The following is a 25,933-nucleotide window of genomic DNA, read 5'->3' as shown; positions in this document are numbered from 1 at the left end:
GCGCATGTTCCGGTTTGGGCACTCAGTGCTGAAAAGGTTAGCCATCACTGCTCTAGGGAATGCATAATTCTCTACTTTTAACTACTGTTTCATTACCTAGACCCTTATCTTGCTTCAGTAATTACAAGAGATTGTATTATCAAAGATAGCCAAGATACAGATAGTGTATTTGAGAGAATATAAAAAGACCTTGCATATTGATCTAATTTGGAAAGTGTTAATTATGAGTCAAATCACAACCATGGCAATATGACCAAGATTTAGACTTGCATGTTTTAACCCATGTGGACTCAGATGAATAATTTTTCAAAAAGCCAGTGAGGCTTCTAATAACATGCCATAGCACACATTTTCTGTATTCTGAACAATTCCCAATTGTTTAATTTTGTATTTAGAATTTTTATTTTGTGACTATACTGTAGTAGTCCCAGAACTGAATCTTAGGATGAAAGGTTGGTGGTCTCAACCTGCCTCTCCCAAAAATCCTCAAACCTATAGCTTAGTTCTACTCCTGGTCTTGGTGGGCAGCGTGTGAATTATTGCTGTCATTAATTATCTTCTAGGAAACATCTTACTTGCTGTCCTCCCCATAACCTGAGTGTGTAGGTGTGTGTGTGAGAAGGCTTCTATACCCCCTGTTGTTTTCTGGCAAATAAGAAAAAAAAAGGGGGGGGGGAATCAAATAGATTAAATAGTGCCACCTCCTGGATGGATATTGTCAAGGCATGTGACTAGCAGAATCATTTCCCTTCCCTTGGGAGGTAAACAAGATTATTAAGAAGGAAAGAGAGAATGTTAAACTCTTTTTAGCTTTCAGATATACAAGCAAGATCCTGAATGCCAAAAAGCAAAATAATATACAGAGAGACATGCAAATTACAGACTCTGAAAAGTATAAGTTCATTAAAATTTCCTGAGTTGTCCTTTAAGCCAGTTAGACCCCAATGGTGGTGAACTATACTTTAAAACATTTTCCACCATATAAGTAAGAACAGGAGAAATGCAGTCCTTTAAATAACAGAGGGAATATTATTGAAGATGAAGGGTGGAATGGTATGAAAATTGTGTTTTAATATTTCTTCTTATTAGCAAGCAAGCAACATACAAACAGTTTTAGATAGGATGTATTTTTATTGATAAGCTATTAATCTTTTGAACTACATTCAGTTTTGCACATTTTTATTGCATAGTTTTTAAAACATAACAAATTTATTGCTACTTTTGCTCTCTGTGACTTGAAGAAAATATAGTGGGAATAACCCTGTAAACACTCTAATCAAGAACTGTTGTGCCACTTTGAAGTTCAATGTGACACCTACCTAGCACAAGATTGGTGGTGATTATTCACTTAAAAGTGTTATTGGAAGTAATTATCCCAGAGGGCAGGATCCTGCTTTTGGAAAGTACTGTCAAATTCCTATCAGTCATTCTCACAAACATTTGAAGCAGTATGGACTGGTTGTTTTAAGAATATGTGGATTCAGATGGCATTGATTTCTATTTTCAGGCAAAGTGGGTTTCCCATGAGCTGTGAGAAGGCTTCTGGGCTGTTTTGAACGTGCATATTGATCAAGTGGAAAGAATGGCCCAGGTTCTGCATATGGGGACTGCTTTCCCAGGTAGGTCTGTATGAAGACTACTTTTGAACAGAGAGCATCAGCAGATGGCACTGGGCATCCTTTGTGACAATGCAGATAGTAATCTTAGATCACATTGCCCCGTTCAATCTCTGAATTATTCTCACTGAAAGTTCTTTTATTTCGTATCATGGGAAGGATTCAATCAGTGGGATATAGTTCTGTTTCTTGTGCATGTTTCCACTTGATGCCTGTAAATACAGTTGGATTTAGTGATATAATACAGTATTTATAGAATACAGGTAGTCCTCTTTTAGTGACCACAGTTAGAGCTGCTAATTCTATTTATTTATTTATTTATTTATTTATTTGTTTGTTTGTTTGTTTATTTGTTTATTTGTTTATTTGTTTATTTATTTATTAAATTTTTATACCGCCCTTCTCCCGAAGGACTAATATGGTAGTGTACAGCCATATTAAAACCACATATACCTATAAATTTTAAAAACAGTTTAAAATATATTAGAAATGTGGCCCTTATATTAAAAACTACAAACACCCGATTAAAATTCATTTTCTAAGCCTGCCCAGCCTATTGAAACAATAGAGTCCTAAGGGCACGGCGAAAGGTACATAGGTCGGGGATCGTGCGCATCTCCGGGGGCAATTCATTCCAGAGGGCAGGTGCCCCCACAGAGAAGGCTCTCCCCCTGGGTGTCGCCAGTCAACATTGTTTGACCGACGGCACCCTGAGGAGTCCCTCTCTGTGGGAGGGTATTGGCCGGTGGGAGGCTATCGTTGGCAGAAGGCGATCTCATACATACCCAGGTCCTAAGCCATGGAGCGCATTAAAGGTGGTGACCAACACCTTAAATCGCACCCGGAGGACCACCGGGAGCCAGTGCAGCTTGCGCAGGAGAGGTATTACATGGGTGCGCCGTGTCGCTCCCATAATCACCCAGCATTCTGGACCAGTTGGAGCCTCCGAGTGCTCTTCAAGGGGAGCCCCATGTAGAGAGCATTACAGTAGTCCAGACGGGACATGATAAGGGCATGAGTGACTGTGCGCAAGGTGTCCCGGTCCAGAATTGTTAAGTGATACTTCTACTGTTCTTATAATCCCACTTCAGCTTTCCTTTGCCTTACAAACCTGAAAAGGTTGTAAATGCAAGAACTGATCACAAAGTTACTTTTCATCATTATCATAACTGAACAGTTACTAAATTGTTAAATGAGAACTGCCTGTATATTAGTAGTTCCAGAATATAAGTTGGGAATCAAAGTATTTCCTGATGAAAAGCAAAAATAGGGGAGGGACACAAGTAGAAATAATTCTGGCCAGACCACTAAATTAAGATTTCATAAACAATAAAAATCTCATTCTAGGAACCCCTAAATGCTATATAGATTTGGTGACTCAATGGTTAAAGTGTAGTATTGCAAACTAATTCAGCCTACAGCCTGGAGTTTGATCCTGCTAAGGCTCAAGGTTGGTTCAGCCTTCCATCTTTCCAAAGTCAGTAAAATGAGGACCCAGATTGTTGGGGGCAATGTGCAAATAATGCTTCTGCATTGTAAACCACCCAGAGAATGCTGTAAAGTGCTATGGGGCGGTATATAAAATTAAATGCTGTTGCTACTGCTATCTGTTTCATCTATGGATTAGAGAAAAGGGGTTTGAAGAAAGTCTTGGTTAAAAGAATAAAATTGTTTTCAAACCAAGTTCTATCTACATTTCTGTAACCAGCTAGATGCCCAAATATGGCAATTTAAGAAGTGCATTTAAGGTCAGTTTACAATAAGAGCTAGCTAATAGTATCCATTCCCTGTTTCTATCCAGCATTTTAGAAATACTGACTCTGGAACACTTTTTGTATTCTTCTAGAATACTGTATATGCACATGCAGAACACTAACATATTTTTGGCATACAGTATTTGAATACCTTTTGGAACAAACAACAATGAAAGAATAATGCCCCCCCCCCATCACTGTCCTCTGAGCTAATCATTGGAACTATGGAAAAAAGTTATCAGGGCTGCTGAAAGATCTGTGGACCACAAAGAAGGGCATAGAGTTGCCTGTGAACTAAGAATTGCCCACACATGGAGCATTATACATGCAAGCTCTATTTTCTTATATTATGTCAGTACTGAGGTAGGATGAGATGCTATGACACTTGATATGAGACTATAGAATAAAGGCATCAAACTCTTTCAGATGTAGCTTTGCAATCAATTAATGAGGCTTGTTGGTTTGGCAGTCAGATCCAAATAATGCAAAATTGGGAAAAATATAGAGTTCCTATTTACTGGTTACAAGTACTCTATTTCATTCAGAAGTTGTGGGAGCTTCATCACTGGAAGCTTTCCAAAAGAGACTGGACTGCCGTCTCTCAGAATTAACAGAATAACAGAGTTGTAAGAGCTGAAATGGTGTAGGGTCTCCTGGGTGGGGTTGGACTAGATGACTTACCTACAAGGTCCCTTACAACTCTGTTATTCTGTTATTTGATTTAAACTAGTCCCCCCCCCCGCCCTTGTTTGAGGAGAGCTATTTTGATGCAATAGGCAGACTTAAAAAATACTTAATTGATTCTAAGCTAATTTTTCTCATAGAATGGAAATAGGAGACAATTGGAGCTAGGTCTATGATTTCATTTATCTATGCTGAGATCAGCCAATACATGCCATGATATGCAAAACATTCATTATTCATTATTGCAAGGGCCTGGTGGCTCAGCAGACTGATAGCATTGTGATTAACACCAGCTGTCTGCAATTACTGTAAGTTCGAATCTCCCCAGGCTCAAGGTTGACTCAGCCTTCCATCCTTTCTAAGGTAGGTAAATTGAGGACCCAGTTTGTGGGGGCAATAAGCTGACTTTGTATAAATATACAAAAGTATGAAGGCTATTGCTTAGCGCATTGTAAGCCGCCCTGAGTCTCCAGAGAAGGGCGGCATATAAATCAAATTTTTTTAAAAAAATTATTCAACTAGGTCACCCAGCCTTTCTGTGGTCTTTTATGCACATCCTCAACCTTGACAGAAAAGTGTTCCAAACTGATCTTTCTCTTTTTTGTTTTGAAGGAAAGGTCAATCCAGCCTCTACTACAATCTTCCATGGGAAGGAGCAAGATTTAACTTACTCGGTGGAGACTCCTTATGGCTACCGTCTTGATCTGGACTTTCTCAAATATGTGGATGATATTGAGAAGGGCCACACTATTAAGCGCATTCCAGTTCATCGCCGACCACGTTACAGCTCATTGCCCCGAGGCTATGGCTACACTGGTTCATGGTGGACATCCACTGAGTCCCTCTGTTCCAATGCCAGTATGGACAGTCGCCATTCCTCTTATTCTTATTGTGGCCGTAGCTTCTACCCACAGTACACTAATGCAATTCATAGCAATTTCAATGCCCGTGTGGAGAAAACTTTGCTGGATGCTAGAAAGAAGTTAGAAGACCAGGCAGACCTAGATGGGGAAACTCCCACAACAAGTAGTCTAGGAAGTCTCCACAGCAGTGTATCTGGATCAACAAATTCTTTGGTTGGAAGCCAGAGTATTTCCCATCAAACGTCTTACAATGGCTCACACCAAGGTGCTCCTGGACAATTCACACCAATTGGTTCTGGGTTGTCCACTCCAGTCTCACCAACTCCAGGACATCTTCAATATGTTCGTGAGCAGATGGCTGTGGCTTTGAAGAAGTTGCGCCAATTGGAAGAACAGGTCAAGATGATCCCAGTCCTTCAGGTGAAGATCTCAGTGTTACAGGAAGAGAAAAGGCAGCTAAGTGTTCAGCTTAAAAGCCAGAAGTTCTTGGGGCACGCAGGAGGATTTGGCAAGGGCAAATCACGAGGGGAGCTCTACATAGACATCCCTGAAGAGGAGGCAGGCAGAAATACAGAGGACAGCAGTACCAGGCCTGACATGAAGGGTAAATTGGATAAGAAGGAAGTGAAGTCAGTGGGTGTGGGAAGCACAGTTGAAGATGGAGAAATGAATGTGAACATGGGAAGATGTGACATAGGGGTAGCAGTCAAGGAGGAGGAATTGGGATTGCCTTCCCCAGAAGTAGAGCAGCAATGCCAAGCTATTCAGACCCTATCTACCAAAATTGCTGTATTAGAAACACAATTGAAGAGAGCACTTCAAGATCTCCAAGCTGCCCATCAGAAATTGGAGCATCAAGGCAGGGAGAAGAAAGACAAAGAAACTTCGACAAGAGATGAGGACCTGATAGAATGGGAAGCAAGGGGAGAAGGTGCCCAGCAGTGGGATGCCCCCATTCGGGTTGATGCAGTCAAAGTTGTCCAAGTGGAAAGGGAGCCAGAGATCACAGCCAGCATAGCTACCGGGCCTCAGAGGGCACAGGTCTTGGAGAGCAAGGAGTCCTATGCCAGCCTCCGGCCTTCAGCAGGCAAAGATTCAGTCTCTGAGAAAGTTCAGGTGCCACTTTGTGCCACATACCACAGCAGTGAGGTGATGGAAACCGCTTTCCCAATTCATGCTGGAGCAGCAAACACAGCCACCACCTTTCACTCTGTGAAAAAGATCAGCATTGTCAACACAGAAGAGGATGGGGATGGAAAGAAAGAAACAAGAGGTAAGGAATAAGGAAAGTAAACTAGCCTTGATTTGATTTCAGGGGAGCAAAACCCGTTTACCCAGACAAGATTACTCAGTTCAGTTTCTTCAGTTACTTTAATACCAGTTGCAGAGATACTGTACATATCAAGACAATAAGACAGAGAAGTAAAAGAGTAAAGAAGAAGAAAAATATTAACTAAACAATAAAATAAAATAAAAATGATATAATTCTAGTACTATGAGTACAGGTACTCCTCGACTTACAACAGTTCATTTAATGACAGTTTGAAATTATAATGGCTTACGATCATTGCAGCATCCCCACAGTCACGTGATCAAAATTCAGATGCTTGGCAACTAGTTCATATTTATGACAGTTGCCGTGTTCTGCGGTCATGAAATTAGCTTTTGAGAACTTCTGACAAGCAAAGTCAATGGGGAAGCCAGATTCACTTAACAACTGTCTTATTAACTTAACAAATGCAATGATTCACTTAACTGTGGCAAGTAAAGTCGTAAAATGGGGCAAAATTCACTTAACAATGTTTCACTTAGCAACAACAATGTTTGACTCAATTGTGGTCATAACTTGAGGACTACCTCAACAGCCAAAACTTAGCCCAAAGCAGGGGTGAAATCTAAAAATTTTCCCTACCAGTTCTATGGGCGTGGCTTAATTGGTGGATGTGGCTTGGTGATAAGGTGACCAGGTGGGCGTGGCCAATAATAATAAATAATAAAAATAATAAACAAAGTACACAAAACAATAAGAAGTACCAAAAACCAACTTTCACACTTTACACACACAACAACTGACTCACACACAATGTAAAAGCAGCTGCACTTGACTCCAAATGGCCCCTGCAACAAGCAGGAACCTCACATAGCCACAAAAAGCTCAAAAACCAACTTTCACACTTTTTCCACACAAAATGCCACATACAGTTTTGTGAGATTTTGTATGTTTGTGTAGTGAAACACTACAGAAACACACTAAATCTCAGAAAGCTGCAGAAATATTTTATTTTATTATTTTATTTTATTTATATTTTTAGATAAAATCAGCTAAATTTAAAACTTCCTTAAGTTTTTTTTTTAGTTTAAATTTAAGTTTAAATTGTTATGTCTAAAAAAAAAACTCCTAAAAAAAACCAATTAACTTTTTTTAAAGCTCCCCCCACCCCAAAATACCCCAGTTACTTACCTAATTGAAAGCACAAGGCAGGCAGATTCAGTTGCTAGCTGATGCAATTGATTGCAGGGATTGCAGCAGGCGAAGCAAGGCTGGAAAAGCGAGCAAGCAGGAAAGAAGCAGTCAAATGGGTGACCGGGCGATTAGATGAGCATGGGCGGAGGTGGGGGGGAGGGATTTTTGCTACCGGTTCTCAGAACCACCCGCCGCCATCACTACTGGATCGGCTGATCCGGTCCAAACCGGGAGCATTTCACCCCTGGCCCAAAGTTAATTTGACATTAAAAATTCAAATGTAAACTTGTGGCCCCATTTTCTACCAGCAGCTTTTCTACTGTATTCACTTTGCAATTCCATGTCAAGGATTCTTTGTCTAAGAGTTGCTGTGGCCTGTTCTCGTTCCAGTGTCAGCAGTACATCTGTGTAAAGCCCTATTTATGAATTTTACCTTCAATTTGGTAGATACAGTATATTGAACAGATAGACTGAACAAAATAAGAGAAGTCAAACCTTGTAGTTAAAAATTAATCTTTAACCAGTATTTAAATATACATAGCCATGTCCTTGTTTCATTTGCCTACAGCCGAGGTTCCAGCCATAGGCTGCACTAGAAACAGGATTTTGCCATGAGGCAATGCATCTTTCTCTTCACTTTCTCAAGCAAGGTTGCATTACAATATTTTATTTTATTATTTTATTTATCAAATTTAGAGACTGCTTATCCATTCACAGAGGACAATGTACAATTAAAAATATAAAAACCATATAAATATCATATATCAATAAGATGTGATATTTAGGCAATTTAGGGAATAAATTAAAGGTAAAAGTGGGGAGCCCTTCTAGACAATTAGCCAACCCCAAAGTTGCTACTCCCCTTCAAGTCAGGCCCAAGGAAGTCAGCAGAGCCAGATCTTCAAACTCTTCTGAAAGGCCAGGAGTGTGGGAGCCTGCCTTGTTCTGGGGCAAGGGTAGATATTTTACTTATCTATTTTCTAACTGGAATCTTACCCTATAAAAAGTTTATTCTATAAAAGGTAAGATATGTAATGACTATACTTTCAATTCATGCACATAATGTTTAAAAGGACACATAGCACTATATTAAATTAAAGTCAGTTTATATCTGGACCTATTAAAAATAGCCAGGACAAAAGACTTGGCAGGATTTCCATAGTCTTTAGAGAGATAAAAAATTCTGGCAGAATCCTCTTGTCAAAGCCGGGAGAAAAATATTAATGTCTGACTTGCAAATTTATGGCAAAATTCAACTATTTTCTCACACAACTCTAATCTTAAAAGAAGCATTCATTGACTTTTTGGCCACAATTTATAGTAGGAGCAGAACAGAAAGGCAGTTTTAAAATAGTCCGTGAAATTCCCAGTGGGGATGTCAAAAATTCTTAGCAAAAAGATTATTGGAAGCTGAAGTTATGATGAAGATAAGCTAAAGTTTCCTTGGTCCAATAGAACCTACGGGGTGGGCCAGAAGTGCTTCCTCAGGCTCAGACTAGATTGAGCACCAAATCTCTGGAGGACCCAACTCTCCCTCACAATTCTTTTCTTAGCTCTCTGCTGGTACTTGGTGCGTTCTTAACTCTGCATGTGGAAATCACAGCAGAATCTCCAGTGTGAGGTGGAAGTTAACTCTGGTCCCTTGGGATGAGCGGACTACATTCTTGGCATCAGGACCTGGATAAACATTGTGAGCTTTTCCAGCTATTGCAGAGTTACAACATGAAAGCCAACTGAGCCTTCGTGGATCAATGAATGCCTTTAGGGTGTTTCGCTAAGATCTTATTTGTCTGAGCTTCTTCCTGCTGCAGTTGTACAGTTGATTGCAGAAAGGGACTTGTTTTTAGAGTAGTGAGTGTTGCTTGTGGAATAGCTGCATTGCTTGGGGTCTATTGCAACGGGTGGTCTGCAGAGTGATAGAAAAGATATTCACCCCACTCCTTTAATCCATGCCGTGATGTGGGTAACAAGACTAAAAGAAAACAATTCCTAAAATAACTCATGACTTGATGTAAGTTTCTTCCGGTGGTTGCTGAATGGAAATTGTAGACAAAGGCAAGGAGATGATCATGTAAGGTCCCAAAATGTACTTGAGTCACCAGAATGCCAAAGAGAGAGTCTCAAGAAGAGGCTTGGAAAAAGTAACAGCTTTTATTTGTACAAAGGAGAGCTGGGTAGACCATACCACAACATACAGACAAAGAGCATGCAGTGAAAGGCCACACCTTGGGGAAGGTATGGCATCCTTTTATACCTTCAGAGACATCAGCTTAGTACCCAGTTCTGGTGCCCTGGCCCATGTCTTCCTTGTAGCCCTGCATTGGCTGTGCAGCAAGGAACAGGGGGGCTGAGTGCTTAGCAACACAGGTATTTGCCCGTTGTAACCCTGCCAGGCCATGACATACCCCACACCAGGCTTTTTGTGTTGTACACAAAAACAATATAACAGGAGTTAGATCTCTGGTAGAAGTAAATGGCGGTGACAATTCTAATTCTTACAAAAGTGAAATAGCAAGTTATTATTATGTCCCAGTAATACTATCTATTCTACTATTATTATGTCCCTTCAATAGCCTTAATTAAACCAGCAATCACTGGTGAACACATTATTTTCCTGAGATGTTGAATTAAAACTAAAGACTCCCTCAAGTGAAGTTTAATTTCTGGTGACTATTTGGAGAAATACATCTAAATGCTTGAAAACAATACAGAAGTGATTTACCATTGTCTTCAAGGATTTTTTCCTGCCAATTTCTCAGTCTTGCATTCAGGCATGGGATTTCCTAGTGATCTTTTGATGTGCCTTTTTTTAAGATCAGCTAAAATTGCCTACGTGTTGTCACCTGCTGAGTGGAATGTTTAATTGTTTATCTATTTATTCTCCTAATATCTTTCGACTCTCTGTCCCTAATGTCACAAAGAACTAAACTGTTATTACTTATTGTTAGTTTCTCTATATTCTTCCAGCTAGAACCATGGCTTCTTTTAAAATTGCCAGTGCCTGTTATGATTAAATGTAAATCTATAGAATTCACTCCAAGATACAACTTAAGAGAAAACTGAAACAAAATGTTTTATAGGTTCAGTCAGTAATTGCCAAGATAACCACATCATATGGTAAAAAATACTAGAAATGTAATGATACAGAAGGAACATTTTATCATATGTGATGGAGTTGTAAAAAGTTCAAAAATACTGGAAAGAAATATACATAAAATTTTAGAAAACAAATTTGAATTAAAACCACATTTTGTTTTTAGTAGATGTAATTCCAAGACATTTTAACAAAAAATGCTACAGTTTACAAAGATGCATGTTCATAGCTGGGAGGATAAACCTAGCAGAGCATTGGAAAACAAACCTGGAGATTATGCAGCAATGGCAAAATTGAAATCAATGGTGGTGGCAGCGATCAGCGGCGATCGGTGGCGGTAATTCCCACCACCTAGAACAGCTTATCGGCAGTATTCCGGGAAGCCAATCCAACTGCCAATCAGCTGCTCAGTAGCAAAGACTCCAGCATTCCCTGGCAGTAGTGAACGGCGGCAGCAGGCCCCCCTCCCCCCACTGCAATATTCGCTCTATAAGATACATAGACATTTCCACCCACATTTTTTGAGGGGGGAAGTGTGAAAAATACAGTGATAAATTATGCAGCAAACCTATGCATTTAGAGAACGGTTTTTAAGAGAGGAAAACCATCCAAGAACCTGACTGAATGAGTAAGTAAAATATAATAAATAAAACAATCACTTAAGGAGCATTATATCCAGGGTCTCCAACATGATGCTTGACTGAATGTGTCCATTAATATTTTCCTTGACATCCCCCAAGATATAGTTGAAATTATTGTTTATATTAGCAAATTAATTTTTAAAAAGGAGGGAGGAGAACTGCCCTGTCTAAGCAAAACTCCACTCTTCTGGATTGATTTTTCAATATTTGGCCCCTAATGGGCTTTATAAACTTTCTTGTGACTGCAGTCAAGTTTACTTTGGAAATGCACCAACTGTGTTGAAAAAAAGACAATAGCAGGGAGTATCCCGTGGCAGAGGTGATTTGGATGGGAAGTTTAGCAGTCTGATTCTGCTGACCCCATTATGTGATTGTGCAAGCTCCTCAGCAGCCATTGGTAAAAATGCAGATGTTATTATTTACAGAACTCCAAATGTGATACCATCCCAAAAGGGAGACTATATTAGCTATTCTAACAGTGGGTGAGCACCTGTTAAACTGGAGGCATAAGCTCCAATTTAATCATCAAAGGGTGATCTTCAGGAAACTGGATGAAATAGCAATCTTCACAGAGGAGCCAAGATAAGCTTACATATTGGGCGTAGCCTGAAAGATAATTGACTGCAAGTTTCTTTTATTCTTTTTTCCCATATAACTCTACTATTCATTCACAGAACACACAATACTTTTGATTATGCTATTTCTTTCAAGATCAACATGTGTCTATGTTTTCTACAAATTCTTATGATGTTGTGAACTTGTGAATGATGGTTTAAAAAATCATATCTTAATACAGGGGTCCTCAAACTTTTTAAACAGGGGGCCAATTCACGGTCCCTCAGACAGTTGGGGGGCCAGATCGGCTGGGTGGGCGTGGCTAGGTGGGCATGTGACTAGGTGGGCATGGCTAGATCATGTGACTAGGTGGGTGTGGCCAATTTAACAGTCCATTGAACAATGCGCAGAAATTAAACTTTAATTTGTTTTGCTCCTGGGGGTGTTTCATTTCCTTTTGTTTGCATGTTGCTCTTTTGGTTGCCTTTTCTTTTTACTAGATCGTTTTTTCAGTTGTTTAGGAGTCTAGTGGTCCACTTCAGGAAACTCAGTTTTGCAGCAATTCTTCTCAGCCCCAAGGAGCTTGAGAAATCTCTCTATGTCTCTATCTCTTTGTCTCTCTTTCTCTCTCTCTCTCTCTCTTTCCTTCTCTTTCTCTTTTTTCCTCTCTCTCCCTCTCTCTCCCTCTCCCTCTCTCTCTCTTTCTTTTTCTTTCTGTCTCTGTCTCTCTTTCTTTCTCTCTCTCTCTCTCTTTCTCACTTTCTCTCTCTCTCTCTCTTTCTCTCTCCTCTCTTTCTTTCTCTTTCTCTCTATCTCTCTTTCTTTCTCTCTCCCTCTCTTTCTCTTTCCCTCTCTCTCTTTCTTTCTCTCCCTCCCTCCCTCTCTCTTTCTGTCTCTCTCTCTCTCCCTCTCTGTTTCTCTCTCTCTCTCTCTCTCTTTCTGTCTGTCTGTCTCTCTCTCTGTCTATCTCTATCTTCTGGAGGCAGGGAAGGTGAAAAATGGCCTGTTTTTGCCTGGTTTTTTGCCTCCTTAACACCCCCCACCTCCACAAGCATTCTGCAGGCCAAAATTGTTGAGCTTACCATTCAGTTCCAGGTCGCAGGGCTCTCAAAGGCAAGTCCTGCGCTCTGCTGAAGGGTGGGCGGGGCGATGGGGGGGGCAACCTCGTGGTGCTCCGCGGGCCGGATTAATTGCTTCAGTGGGCCACATGCGGCCCATGGGCCGTAGTTTGAAGACCTATGGCTTAATATAATGAGGGTAAAATCCTTGTGTATAAAGAAAAGTTCCATAAAGGTGTTCTCAACTTACAACCATTTGTTTAGTAACTGTTCAAAGTTACAACAGCACTGAAAAAGTGACTTATCACTAATTTTCACACTTACGTCCATTGCAGCAATCACGTGGTCACATGATCAAAATTCAGACTCTTGCCAAGTGGCATGTATTTATGACGGTTGCAGTGTCCCCAGGCCATGTAATAATTTTTTGCGACCTGCTGACACGCAATGTCAATGGGGAAGCCAGATTCACTTAACAACTGCATTACTAACAACTACAGTGATTCATTTAACAACTGTGGCAATAAAGATCGTAAAGTGGGGCAAAACTCATTTACCAACTGTCTTGCTTAGCAATGGAAATTTTGGGCTCAGTGGTGGTTGTACATTGAGAACTACCTATATACATTGTTTCCTATTTTCCAGGCTTGGAATTTTAAGTTACTATATGGCACTTGGCCAGGTTGTAATGAAGCCATGTATTCTACTGCATACATGGAACAATATTGCATTCCTTAATGTGAACTCACAAAATAGCAATATTGATACTTCATAATCAAAGTATCAAAAAGACATCTAAGGGGCAGCAATCTGTTGCCATTCTCCTGTTTCAGAGACCAAAGAATCACTAGAGAAAACTGAAGATTCCCTTCTTGACTCCCTCCAAGGAGAACAGGTGGTTCCTTGCGTTTCTCAAGAATCTAAATTGGATGTGCAGAAGGAGGAAGAGGATCAAGGTAAGAAGGTGGGGTGGAGAAAGGTGCCATGGAATTCTCTGACAAGCTAATGTTACTACCTTCCTTTGTTTCTCCATAGCTTCATCCACTGCAGGGATCTGGTCAATTATGAAGAAGAAGGAAGAACCTAGAGAAATACTGACTAGCAAGAAGAGCCTCCAGTTTGTGGGTGTCAATGGAGGGTAAATCTCAGTTTCAGAATTATAAAGAAAATGAGAAGCTCCCAATTCATCCCTCAATTCCTTAATCGAGGTAGTAAGGCATACAGGTCCATAGCAGCAGACTCCTATCTTGTTTGCTTCCATAACCTTTAATTTGGAATTCAGAGAAGCAATCTTCACCTCAAAGAAATGCAACAACTGAACAATTGTCAGAGTTTGCCTAGGAGTCCTATCATAATCTATCACTGGGAGGGAGCTCTACTTATCCTTGCTACTTTTATTGTAAATTGCCATTTGCACCAAGACAGGTTTCCATTGTCCAGGGGTGGGTTCTACTTACCTTTATTACCGGTTTGCAATGGGGCCACGCATGCGCAAAACCTTCTTGATGACATTGGGGTTTGTGGGCGGAGCCTCCTGCCGGTTTTACTACTGGTTCTATAGAACCAGTCTGAACCAGGGACAACCCACCTTTGCCATTGTCCCATTGTGGCCTGCAAGATCCCAAATCACCTGGCATCCCTGAAGTTCTCCATTCTGAAGTACAGTGGTAGCACACAGTCAGGGTTTGCCATAGTGTCTCGCTGTTCTGAGGAGAATCTGGAGTACTTTCTCAGGTTTCTTTTGGCTTGCTTCTCAACCCTGTGTTGTTTCAGGTATGAGTCTACCTCCTCTGAGGATTCCAGTACAGCTGAGAACGTATCAGACAATGAAAGCACTGAGAGTGAATACCATGAGGCAAGTGAGGGCCTCCCTGCGGGGCAGGGAATTGTAGCTGAAGCTCCAAAGCTTTCTGGAATAACCACAGATACACTACATCCTGGAGTCCCTGTCGAGGTGGGGAAAATAACCACAGCAGAAAGTCCCAGCAAGGAACCAGCAAGAAAAACTGGGTAATCATCAGTTTGGACATCTTCAGAGCTCTTGAGAGTCTGCACTGTGCACTGTGTGCTTTACATAGCCATTAATTCCACTCCTCAACTTTTTAGAAGTAATTTAAAGCTGACCTGCACCTATTATCATACTCTCCTGACCCCAAACTCCCCCCTCCAAAAAAACCCTGCTAAAATTGCACTATTATTATTTGATAACAAGATATGTGAGCATCACAAAGTGGTGTTTCCCTGCTTTACCCAGTGCCCAGCCCTGAAAACAGTTTCAGAGTTCTTTTCTTCTTGAGTAAAATAACTCTCTCCATACATTGTATTGTAAAGGTAGTAATGGTTGTTGCAGAACTGTCATTGAATTATAACCCTGAACTAGCACAAAACAGAATACTTCACTGTAAATTCTGTCTCTATTTATTTTCCCTGTCAGAGGAGCTTCCTAAAGTAATGCTAAACCACGATTTAGGATTATTGCTCTATGTAATCTTGAACAAAAACTTGGTTGATATATTCCTCTTCTTTCTCCCCCTTCCACTTGATTTACAGCACACTTCCAATGAATTACTAAACAAGCTGACCGCAAACTAAATTAGAATGCTGACTGGTTTTAAAATAAACATTTTTTCCCCTTCAATTGTGTCTGATTTTCAGACCTGTCAATTCCTGCAGTTTTCTTGGCAAGGTTTTTCAGAAATGGTTTGCCATTCCTCCTTTTCTAGAGCTGAGAGAGTGACTGACCCAGGGCTACCCAGCTGGCTTTGTGCCTAAGACAGGATTAGAAATCACAGTCTCCTGTTTCTGTTCTGGCACCTTAATACAGTACTACACCAAACTGGCATAACAAATAAGCATAATTTGTTTCAAAACACAGGATCTTGTTCAAAGTTAAAAAAACAACACAAAACCATAAGAAGTGAAAATGAATCCTGCTTAACTCTTCCTTATAATAACCAATTTTGTTGTATACATGATGCACAATGACAATAAAGGCTATACTATACTATAGCCCTGAAAAAAGAAAAGTGAGGAGAGGACAAAAACCCAGCTTTCTACACACAATACTAAATACTAACATCAGTAATATATGTAAAAGCAGACAGGAGCTAAAATGTCCCTCTTTTTCTCTCTCTCTCTCTTTCGATTACCAGATTGCGTCTCAGCAAGGAGTTGCTTTCAGCTTGTGCAGTTCTTCAGAAATACTTAGAGAGTTTGAATCCACAAATGGATGGAGAGACGGTACACATTTATTTCTAAAGTTGGGGTGGATATATAGATAAAATAGCGTCTGCTGGTACCCTGCTGATACCATTTGCCAGAAGATGATAAGCAATGGAAATACTGAAAAAGCACAGAGCATTCAGCCATGAAGACAGAATGCAAAAATGGGCCCTAACAATTTCTTACCTACCTCTCCTGTTATTTCTTATATGTACCCTGGCAGAAATTAGCCTATACCTCAATGCTCCACTATTGGCTCAAGCTTTCCTGCCACAAAGAAGCCGATCCAGAGTTGATCTCGCTGCACTTGACAGATTTCCGGACTGTTTCCCCGCAGTTGCTAGAATTCATCATCAATATGGCGGATGCTAATGGCAACACGGCCCTGCATTACACAGTCTCGCATTCCAACTTCCCCCTTGTTGCAAAGCTGCTTGAAACTGGTAGGTGGGGACAGAAGAAAAGGAGGGAGCCCTTCGTCAGAATAGCCCATCTAAATGAACAGCAATAGCAGTCCAGGGCAGTCCATTTGCCAGGGCACTTGGGGCTCTAGAGTCTAGGGCATCTTTAAAGCCACAGGAGCCAAAGATCGGAAGGCAGGCTGGTGAGGAAAGTTTGAATTCTGAGAATGTGTTGGGTTGCTGTCATGGACAAAATGATTTGCCAACTTAAAAAATAATTCCCATAGGTTATTTGACAGAGTTGCCACATTGACATAACTTGCAGAGATTGGTACCTGATTTTAACCTCCCAGGAAGGTTTCTCCTCTCCTAATTTAACTTTGACTCCCATCCCCACCCAAGGTAGACTTGGCAGATTTCCAATCAAACCCTGAATTTCAGCCTTTCTAACTTTTGTTTTCCGAAAAGCCTATGGAGCAGTCTTGGATCCAAAGACATCTTTTGAAATAAATATGAAGCAATTGGTTGGCATTTTGCCTCACCGCGTATTTACTTTTCTCTTCATATTTTAAATTAGGAGAATCTTATTTAAAAAGTTAAATGATGCAGAAAACCTGCTATGAACCAGGGAACCTTCTGCAGGCACCCTGTGGCATGCACTGGTTTTGCATTAAGGCTTGTACCTGGATATATTTGCATTCAACATACTTCCATCCTCCATGGAATTTAGCACCCTATGAAGTAAAAGAGGCTGAAGGGAAAGAGACTCATGAAGACCAGTGGTGGGTTCCTCCCAGTTCGGCCCGGTTCTCCCGAGCCGGTAGCGGTGACGATATGACGTCACCGAACCGGTTCTGCCCCCGCCACCCCCCTGTGCCCCCCAATATTCTTACCTTTTATTTGGCCCCACCCCCAATTTATTGCTGTCTCCTGAGTCCCAGCTGATGGCTAGAGGGAAAAAAACTGTTTAAACTCTTGCGCAGGGCTTCAAAGGGCCGCCCTACAGCTGATCAGTGTTAAAAGAAAACAAATGAGTAGACCAGTGCCTGCAAAAATACATGAGTAGATCAGTGCCTGCAAAAATAAATGGGTAGTTCGGTACAGCTCTGCAAGCAGTTAAAAGCCTGGTAGACCAGTACCTCTGCTAAATCCTGAAGAATTGTCACATGACCATCAAGCCACGCCCACAAAATAAGCACACCCACAGAACCGGTAGTAAAAAATTTTAGAACCCACCCCTGATCAAGACCACTCAATGTAAATGTGTAAGGCTGAATGTCCCAATTCACAGACCAATGCTCTGGCCACAGCAGCACACCAGTCTATCAGTGAGAACCTGGAGGGCTGGAACTTTGTCAGGAAAGGGTTAGGTCTAATGCAAGGAGTGAGGATTTTTCCAAAAACAGTACAAGTAGGTGCTCCATCACTGGAGGTTTTTAAGAGGAGACTGACAGCCACATGTCTGAAATTGTATAGGGTCTCCCGCTTGAGCAGGCGGCAGGACTAGAAGACGTCCTTCCAGCTCTATTCTGATTGATTGATATTTAGAAGATGATTATAAGGCCAACTATTTGGGAAACCCGGAGGAAAGATGTAGGGTTATGTCAGGAGGGCAGTATTCCCAGCATAGTGTCTCCTGACATAATCCTACCCCCGGGATGGCGAACCTATGGCACACATGTGTGTGCCGGCCAGCTGATTTTTGGGCCTTCTGGGCCCACCAGAAGTCAGGAAAACGCTGTTTCTTGACTCTGGAGGGCCTCTGGGGTGGGGGAGGCCGTTTTTGCCCTCCCCAGGCTCCTAGAAAGGCTCTGGAGCATGGGGAGAGTGAAAAACGGGCCTACCGGGCCCACCATGCCATCACATGCCAAAAGCAGGGGGGAGCACGGGGGGGCAGGACACATAGAATTATGGATGTGGGCACGCGTGCGTGTGACTCCTTTGCGCTCCCCCCGCTTTTGGCATGTGATGGCAAAAAGCTTAGCCATCACTGCCCTACACCTTTCCGTACACTTAAAGAAATCTTTGCATATTTCTCTGATGTTACCAATTGTTTAGTATATATTTCTCTATGTGAAATGTACTATCATATTTGATCTTCCCTAAAATGTCTTTATCACGTTTGGGTTCAAAATAGAGTTTTCATAGATTTTGACCAAAGAAAGGCAGATAATAGTGGACTCTTTCCAGTAACTTCCCTGTTTATGATATCTCTTTCCTTAGAGACATTATAAACAAATTTTACTACTGCTTCCCAGAGCTCATTTGAAATTGTGGAACCCACAATATTCAAATATTTATTTCCAGAAGGATGAGTTTTTCTAATACTGTCTTGTTATTCTAGGTTTGTGTCACGTGGACCAACAAAACAAAGCTGGCTATACAGCCATCATGCTCACAGCACTGGCTGCCTCCCAGACAGAGAGTGACATGGGGACTATTATGCAGCTACTGAAAAAGGGCAATGTGAATGCCAAAGCCAGTCAGGTACTAACATTCCCAATAGATTCTTGCAAAATTGGAGGGGCCATGATGAAGATGATGGTGACAACCAGAAAGTAGTAATCATACTCTCACATGAGTACATGGAAATTGTTCAAAAACTTTTAAAATGCTGTTAACTGGCTGCAGTAGATATACAAAATTTTAATAGAGTTCGTGCAGCTTCAATATTTTAGATTGTTCTTAATACACATGGTTTTTAAGAGCTAGGCATTGCAACAGGCTTTTCCCTATTCTGCATTTGGCAGCCCCTTAACTTCTTTGGTTTTCCTCCCCATTCCTACAGGCTGGGCAGACTGCATTGATGTTAGCTGTCAGCCATGGGCGTCTCGAGATGGTACGTGCCTTGTTAGCAAGTGCAGCAGATGTCAACTTGCAAGATGATGATGGCTCTACTGCACTGATGTGTGCCTGTGAACATGGCCATGCTGAGATTGTCCGCCTGCTATTGGCTACCCCTGAGTGTGATGTTGCCCAGTCAGACAATGTAAGTCCTGCTTATACTTATGCTGCTGCTGTTGAGTTTGTTAGGTTGTCTTCCATCTCAGAGCCCATAGCAAAAACTCTGCACAATAGATTTCATTCAGTTCCCCAGGAAAGTAACAAGTCTTACTCAGTGCCAAGATTTAGTCCTGGACTATTTGAAACACTTAGTAATTATTTCTTATCATTGAATAACCGCAGCTCAATCTTAGGGGAAAAAAAGAGAAAGAAAGAGGCAGGGCATATTGAGAATAATATCATCAAATCCTTCCACATTTGATTGTTAAATTAAAGTAATTCTTTCTAACATTCCACACACATACACACACACCCCTCCTTGGTCCTATGTTTGGCTGAGCCTTCTACTGTAATTTACCATAGTTTTCCTATTATTTAAGTGTGTGATTGGAAAATGAAAATTGTGTAGTTGATCAAACCCTCTGTGCACATTGCCAAACATTCCAAGAAAAAGAAATCAGACAGTTGCTTGTCATTACATGTAGATGGTGGAGGGGATGATTCTCTTGTCTTTGGGGTGAACATTAGGAATGAGATGGACATCACATAAATTAAATCAATCAGTCAGTTAGTCAGTCAATCAATCAGTCAATCAATGTTCCAGTTAGCAGTGTTGGAGAATGGTAATTTATTTTATTTATTGCATTAATAATCTTTTGTCAGGGAGTTCAAGATGGCATACATAGGGGTATATTTCCTAATTTTACCTCCATAATCACAATAAAGTAGATTGAGTGAGAGGAAATGATTGGCTTGGAGTCAACCAACTATGGTAAAAAACCTGGTGTCTCTGATTCAAGTCTAATACCATACCTGAACTACTATCCTGTATTAATGTTCAAAGATCTTTATGGCTCAGTCCCAGATAGCATGTCCTGGAATTCCAGAAAGTGGGAGGCAATTCCTCCTTGACAAAAACAGTGACCCCATAAGCCCCACCATCACTGCAGCCATATGTGTATCTTCTTGCTTTCTTCTGTAGGATGGCAGCACAGCTCTCTCCATCGCACTAGAAGCAGGTCAGAATGACATTGCCATCATGCTGTATGCGCACTTGAACTTTGCCAAAGCCATATCACTGGTGAGTTGCTCCCTATAATTGTAAAAGCATCTATCATAAAATTACTTGTAAGCCATTTTCTCTTGAAATCCAGGAAACATCAAGATAGAGCATTCCCAGTAGATGGCTATCCAGTTTTTCTTTAAGAATCTCTGTCAAAGCCTATAGGGAATGGGTTCTTCTGTTCTTCCTAGTTTTCAACCAAAATCTGTCTCTTGTAATTGAAGCCCATTAGAACATGCTTTGTCAGCCAAGAAAAAAAAAGTTTTTGCCTTCTTCTGTGTGATAGATCTAGAAAGAGTGAATTTTTCTCTAAGCTAAAGAGTTTCCTTAAGCTTTGCTCATAGGACTTTTTCCCCCATAATCCTAACCATAGTTGGTGATGTCCTCTTTCATTTGGTCTACAGCCTTTTTAAGCCCAAAGATAGCAGCCATATAGTTCCAGAGAAAAATAGGTTTCAGGCAGAATAAACTTCTTATGACTAAGAAATGATTTTAGTAATGCAATTGCAATTTGGTGTAGTCTTAATGCATGAAGCTAGAAACTGGAAGACCATGAATACTATTCCATCTTGATCACAAAGTCAGCTGGGTGACCTTGGACCAGTCACTTTCTCTCAGCTCTTGGAAGGAGGCAATGGCAAATCACCTCTGAAAACTCTTGCCAAGTAATCTGCAGACAGTCCAGACAGTCTCTGAGAATGGGACATGATTGAAAGGAAGAAAAAAATAATATTAAGTGGCTCTAATGTAGTCTTAATGTAATATTAATTTTTGCAATATAAACACAACCAAGGCAGAACAGGAACAACATGATTCAGAGACTGACCTGGGGGAGACTGACATGCATTTGGTGATAATAACAGAGGGTGGGTAACTTTTCTGTGGATTCAGTTTTTTTTTAAAAAAGTTTGTTGATGTTTGAGAACTGAAGAATCATAGCTGTGATGCTATGACATCACTAAGAAGATGGATCAGATTCCCCCCCCCCGTATTTTGGAGAGTTTAACAGGCCCTGTTTTGGTGAAAATCAGGGGAGAATCTGATTACCTGACAACTGCCAACAGTTTTCAGTGAAGTGACATGGGAGATTGGGCACCTGCAACTGATCAAGAGAATTCTAAGATCTTATTTAATCCATTTTGCCATATGCTCTCAGGGCAAGTTGATTATCCTTCTGTGTTCCCATATTCCAATCTTCAAATTGAGTATAATTATAATCCACCCCAAATGGCTGCTAGGGTCAACATGGAATGGTAACTGAGCAGGGGATCTATGCATATGGATTCCCATAGATCATTGGGTTTGTGTAGCTGTTGTTGGTTAAGGGAAAGGTTGATTAAAAATAATACGCTAAAATGAGGTTGGAAAAGTGTGGTTCTTTCATTAAAAAACAATAATGAGGTACTTTTTTTCAGGATACCTTGGAGCAGCTGGAGCCTGAAAATGCAGATACAATATTCAGTGATTCTCTGTAACCCAAAGTAAGATGATATTGTTACCCAAAGGTTTTCTTACTTCTGCTTGAAAATTTGACAGTCTGGATGAAGGAAATATATATCTACAAAACCATACCCATTGCCAATGTATACAATTCTCTAGAAATGCTTCCTGTCCTTAGCTTCTCACACTGCCTTCATCAGCTGAAATCTCACCATCCACTCTGTTCAGAGGGAAGGACCTTCCAGGAGAAGGAACTTTATGAGCTTTTTTTCAACAATGTGGCCATGTATCCAGCTATGTTTGATGAGATGCAGTTTTGTCAGATAGTGAGCCAAAGGGAAGATTGGAAGATTGGAAGTTAAGGTCTCTAGGTGTTGCTATGACTTTTCAAAACTAATGTGTCTTATCTTTTTGAAGGCCACAGGCATTGGCCTCGCTACTAAATTCGAACTGCTCCATACTTCCTTCAATGCCCACATCACCTTGTTTTTACTTCTTCTGTGTATTCCTCAGGTGATTTCCCAAAAAACTGACAGTTTTCTGTGAGGGGAATTGCAAAGCCTTGAAAGACCTGTGAAGTAATAGTTTCTAAGCACAATGTGATGGCAGGTAAATACTAGGAGATGCTGGCTTGATCCAGGAAAAAAAAGTCATCATGCCCATCAGAAAGCTTTGGTGTTTCAAAAGGAAAAAAATCAGCATTAGAGCAGCTGAGATTGACCAAAGCTGAGTGGAAAATAAATCAGTTTAGCTGCCCAAATTGAGGCACCAATGGAGCTAATTCTTGAGCAAGAAAAAATTGCAAGAACTTGATTAGTTTGGTGTTTCCATTCCGTTGTTGTAGAGCAGGGGTGTCAAACTTGCAACGACATATTATCATCACGTGACGCATCACAACTTTTTCCCCCTTTGCTAAAATGGGGGTGGGCATGGCCAGCATGTGATGCATCCAGCCCACGGGCCATGAGTTTGACACCCCTGTTGTAGAGGGACCCAGCAGACTTTAGATCTATGTCTCTATATGAACTTGCTTTGCTTCTCTTCATCTAAGAATCTGAAGTGTGCGGCAGCAGCCAAAAAAGTCAATGCAATCCTAGGCTGCATTAATAGAGGGATAGAATAAAGATCTCGTGAAGTTCTAGTACCACTTTACAGCCTTAGTAAGACCACACTTGGAGTACTGCATCCAGTTCTGGTCACCACAATATAAAAAAAATGTTGAGACTATGGAAAAAGTGCAGAGAAGAGCAACAAGGATGATTAGGGCAAAAACAGTTGCAGGAATTGGGTATATCTAGTCTAAAGAAAAGAAGGATTAGGGAAGATATGATAGCAACGTTCCAATATTTCAGGGGCTCCTACAAAGACGAGGAAGTCAAACTATTTTCCAAAGCACCAGAAGGCAAGACAAGAAGCAATGGATGGAAACTTAACCAAGGAGAGAAGTATCCTAGAACTAAGAAATTTCCTAATGGTGAGGGCTATCAATCAATGGGCTCGCCTTCAGAAGTTGTGGGTTCTTCATTACTGGAGGCTTTCAAAAAGGGACTGGACATACATTTGTCTGAAATGGTGTAAAGTCTCCTGCTTGAGCAAGGATTGGACTAGAAGATCTACAAAGTCCCTTCCAGCTCTGTTATTCTATTATTTATTCATGTTCCATTGCAAAAAGGGCAAAATATTTTAAAGAGGCCAATGAAAATCTCTCTAAATCAACTCCATAGAGAATATATAACCCTTTCATTTTCTGTTTTAAAGCTATGGAACTTCTGTATTTAATTTACCTGAATTAATTTTTGAAATCCCTAACCTTGTGTAAAGCAAAAATTATTTTTTATTACAATGCAAAATAAGCAGTGTTTAAATAGATCTAAAATAAGTATTTGACACTGAATTTTAAGATTTTATAAAATTGTCAAAATATTCGTATGATAAATGTATCACTATCTATATAATGCAAGTCGTAAAAGGATCATGGTAGAAATATATGCTATACATAACAAATACATACCCACTCCCAAGATTATACAGTAGCCATTTTTGGTTTAGACCACACAGACACACACACATACACACGTATCATTTTTTAAAAATATAAAGGTAGAGTTATGCAAGAATGCTTGTTGTGCAAGGATGCTTACACAACTCTTATTTATTCGAACAAAGTTTGCACAGGAAATTTTCTCCCAGTAAATTGGATCCTTAGCCAAGAAAGACTATCCTTGTGAATGGCTCTGTTCAGTCAGATTTACTGAAACTGAACAGTTTTGATGCAAGAACAATATGTAATTGATATTATTTGCCTAAATATTGAAATAAATATTAGAAGTTAGGCAAATCCATCCCTCTTGTTGAAAGAATCAAGCTGATTAGTGGATGAAAATTTATATTCCATTTGCTTTGTAAGCTGAAAGTTCTCTGCACTTAATTCTTTGTGTGTCAGATGCCAAACTTTACTCTCCTAGCAAGAAGTATAATAAACAAGATGAACAATAGATGTTTTTGTAATTGCTAATCATTTGAAATAATAAAGGGCACATCTTATTTTTATATCAGTATATACCGTAGTAATATACACCAAGAAAATGACTATCTGTAAATTATTCCAATGCAAATTACATGAGTTTTTTTAAAACAAAAACAAAAACAGAAGGCTATGTCCGAAGTGTAGGAAAGATGCTGGCAGAAGAACTATTGTCTGAGCTGCAAATCATCTGGCTGACACTTTGCACATTTTATATCCTGCTTTGTGTAAAAGTTATTAGAAACAAGTTGGGGTTTGTCAGAAGTTGAATGGTTTTTCTGTGACTCTGAATACATAAAGGGTACAAGGATTTCTTTTTAACATTCATTATCTGCCACTGCTTTGAAGCAGAATTTTAATGAGCCACAGTGGTGCAGTGGTTAGAGTGCTGTACTGCAGGCTACTTCTGCTGACTGCTGGCTGACTGCAATTTGGCAGTTCAAATCTCACCAGGCTCAAGGTTGACTCAGCCTTCCATCCTTCCGAGGTGGGTAAAATGAGGAACCAAATTGTTGAGGGCAATATGCTGACTCTGTAAACCGCTTAGAGAGGGCTGTAAAGCACTGTAAAGCAGTATATAAGTCTAAGTGCTATTGCTATTGCTAAAAGCAACAAGGACGGTTTCAGAAACTTCAGAAATGCACATGTTTAGGAGTGAATCCAAATATTGTATTTAAGATATTGCTTTATATATATGTAATCTTTTATATTTTCTATATGATAATTTCTATACATTTAAATGAACTTTATGCCATTTATATACATCATAATAAAAATAGAGTAGAGAACTGCCTTTGCTTCTTGATTAAAGCTACTTGAAAAAAACCTGTAGAAACATTGTCATATGTTTTCTTTCCATCAGAAATAAAACCCATCTAAATTCAGATTTCTACCAAATGTTTATTTATGGAGCAGAGACGTAATTCTTCCTAAGAATCCACCTTAGAGGAAGAAGGGCCTGCCTGCAGCAAATGCCCAAATTGCCATTCCTCTAATACCTTCTGCAGTATCCATGTTCATCAGGATGGATCATTAGAGAGAGCCCATAGATTGCCCTCCCTTCTATTCCCTCCCCTCCTTTTGCTGACTTGAGTCCATAGAAGAGATACAGTGGAGTAGAGATGAATCCAGTCCCAGGCAAACCTTCTGCAGCTTAAATTGGGCTGTAGGCATGTATGGATCCATGCCTCTCGAAGATGCAGGGAAAACTTGTCTTCTTTTAATGCTGTGTGGGATTGTGTACACAGACTTGGCTTGATGAATGATGACACGGATGCCTAATGAAAACATAATTTAATAAAAGTATCTTGGAGTCATATTTTATTTGGTTTGCAAATGATTCTATCGTGATGAAATAGTAAAGGACTTTTTCCCCTCTGTTTTGAAAAGTTGTTTGCAGGTAGTTCTGATGGGAGCTGCTATTAGTCTTATTTTTGGGTTTGACACTACACTTATTTTGAGGTTGGACACTACACTCTGAATATTTGGTGGTACTGGACTTGCAGTATTACTACAGGACATTCAAAATAGTAGTGAAATGTAAAATTTGTT

At 40.3% G+C, this 25,933-nt stretch overlaps 1 protein-coding gene across 5 annotated transcripts in view; it reads left to right on the top strand.

The window, feature by feature from the left end:
• The window catches only part of KANK2 (KN motif and ankyrin repeat domains 2), a 101,595-nt gene extending 76,329 nt beyond the window's left edge, over positions 1-25,266 (top strand). For all 5 annotated transcript variants that reach the window (XM_034437794.3, XM_034437797.3, XM_087886520.1 and 2 more), the window contains 11 exons: positions 1,508-1,619; positions 4,667-6,190; positions 13,563-13,685; positions 13,765-13,867; positions 14,503-14,739; positions 15,882-15,969; positions 16,175-16,394; positions 18,697-18,839; positions 19,141-19,341; positions 20,338-20,436; positions 21,834-25,266. In XM_034437794.3, coding sequence (XP_034293685.1) covers positions 1,583-1,619; positions 4,667-6,190; positions 13,563-13,685; positions 13,765-13,867; positions 14,503-14,739; positions 15,882-15,969; positions 16,175-16,394; positions 18,697-18,839; positions 19,141-19,341; positions 20,338-20,436; positions 21,834-21,893 — 2,835 coding nt within the window. In that variant the 5' untranslated portion in view covers positions 1,508-1,582 and the 3' untranslated portion in view covers positions 21,894-25,266. The remainder of the gene's footprint in view (positions 1-1,507; positions 1,620-4,666; positions 6,191-13,562; positions 13,686-13,764; positions 13,868-14,502; positions 14,740-15,881; positions 15,970-16,174; positions 16,395-18,696; positions 18,840-19,140; positions 19,342-20,337; positions 20,437-21,833) is intronic.
• The last annotated feature ends 667 nt before the right edge of the window (positions 25,267-25,933 follow it).

This window comes from Pantherophis guttatus, chromosome 2, assembly GCF_059756535.1.
Source record: "Pantherophis guttatus breed Tessera chromosome 2, ASM5975653v1, whole genome shotgun sequence".
Taxonomy (NCBI): domain Eukaryota; kingdom Metazoa; phylum Chordata; class Lepidosauria; order Squamata; family Colubridae; genus Pantherophis; species Pantherophis guttatus.
The sequence above is the reverse complement of the archived record's forward strand: the minus strand, read 5'-3'. Positions and strand labels throughout refer to the sequence as shown.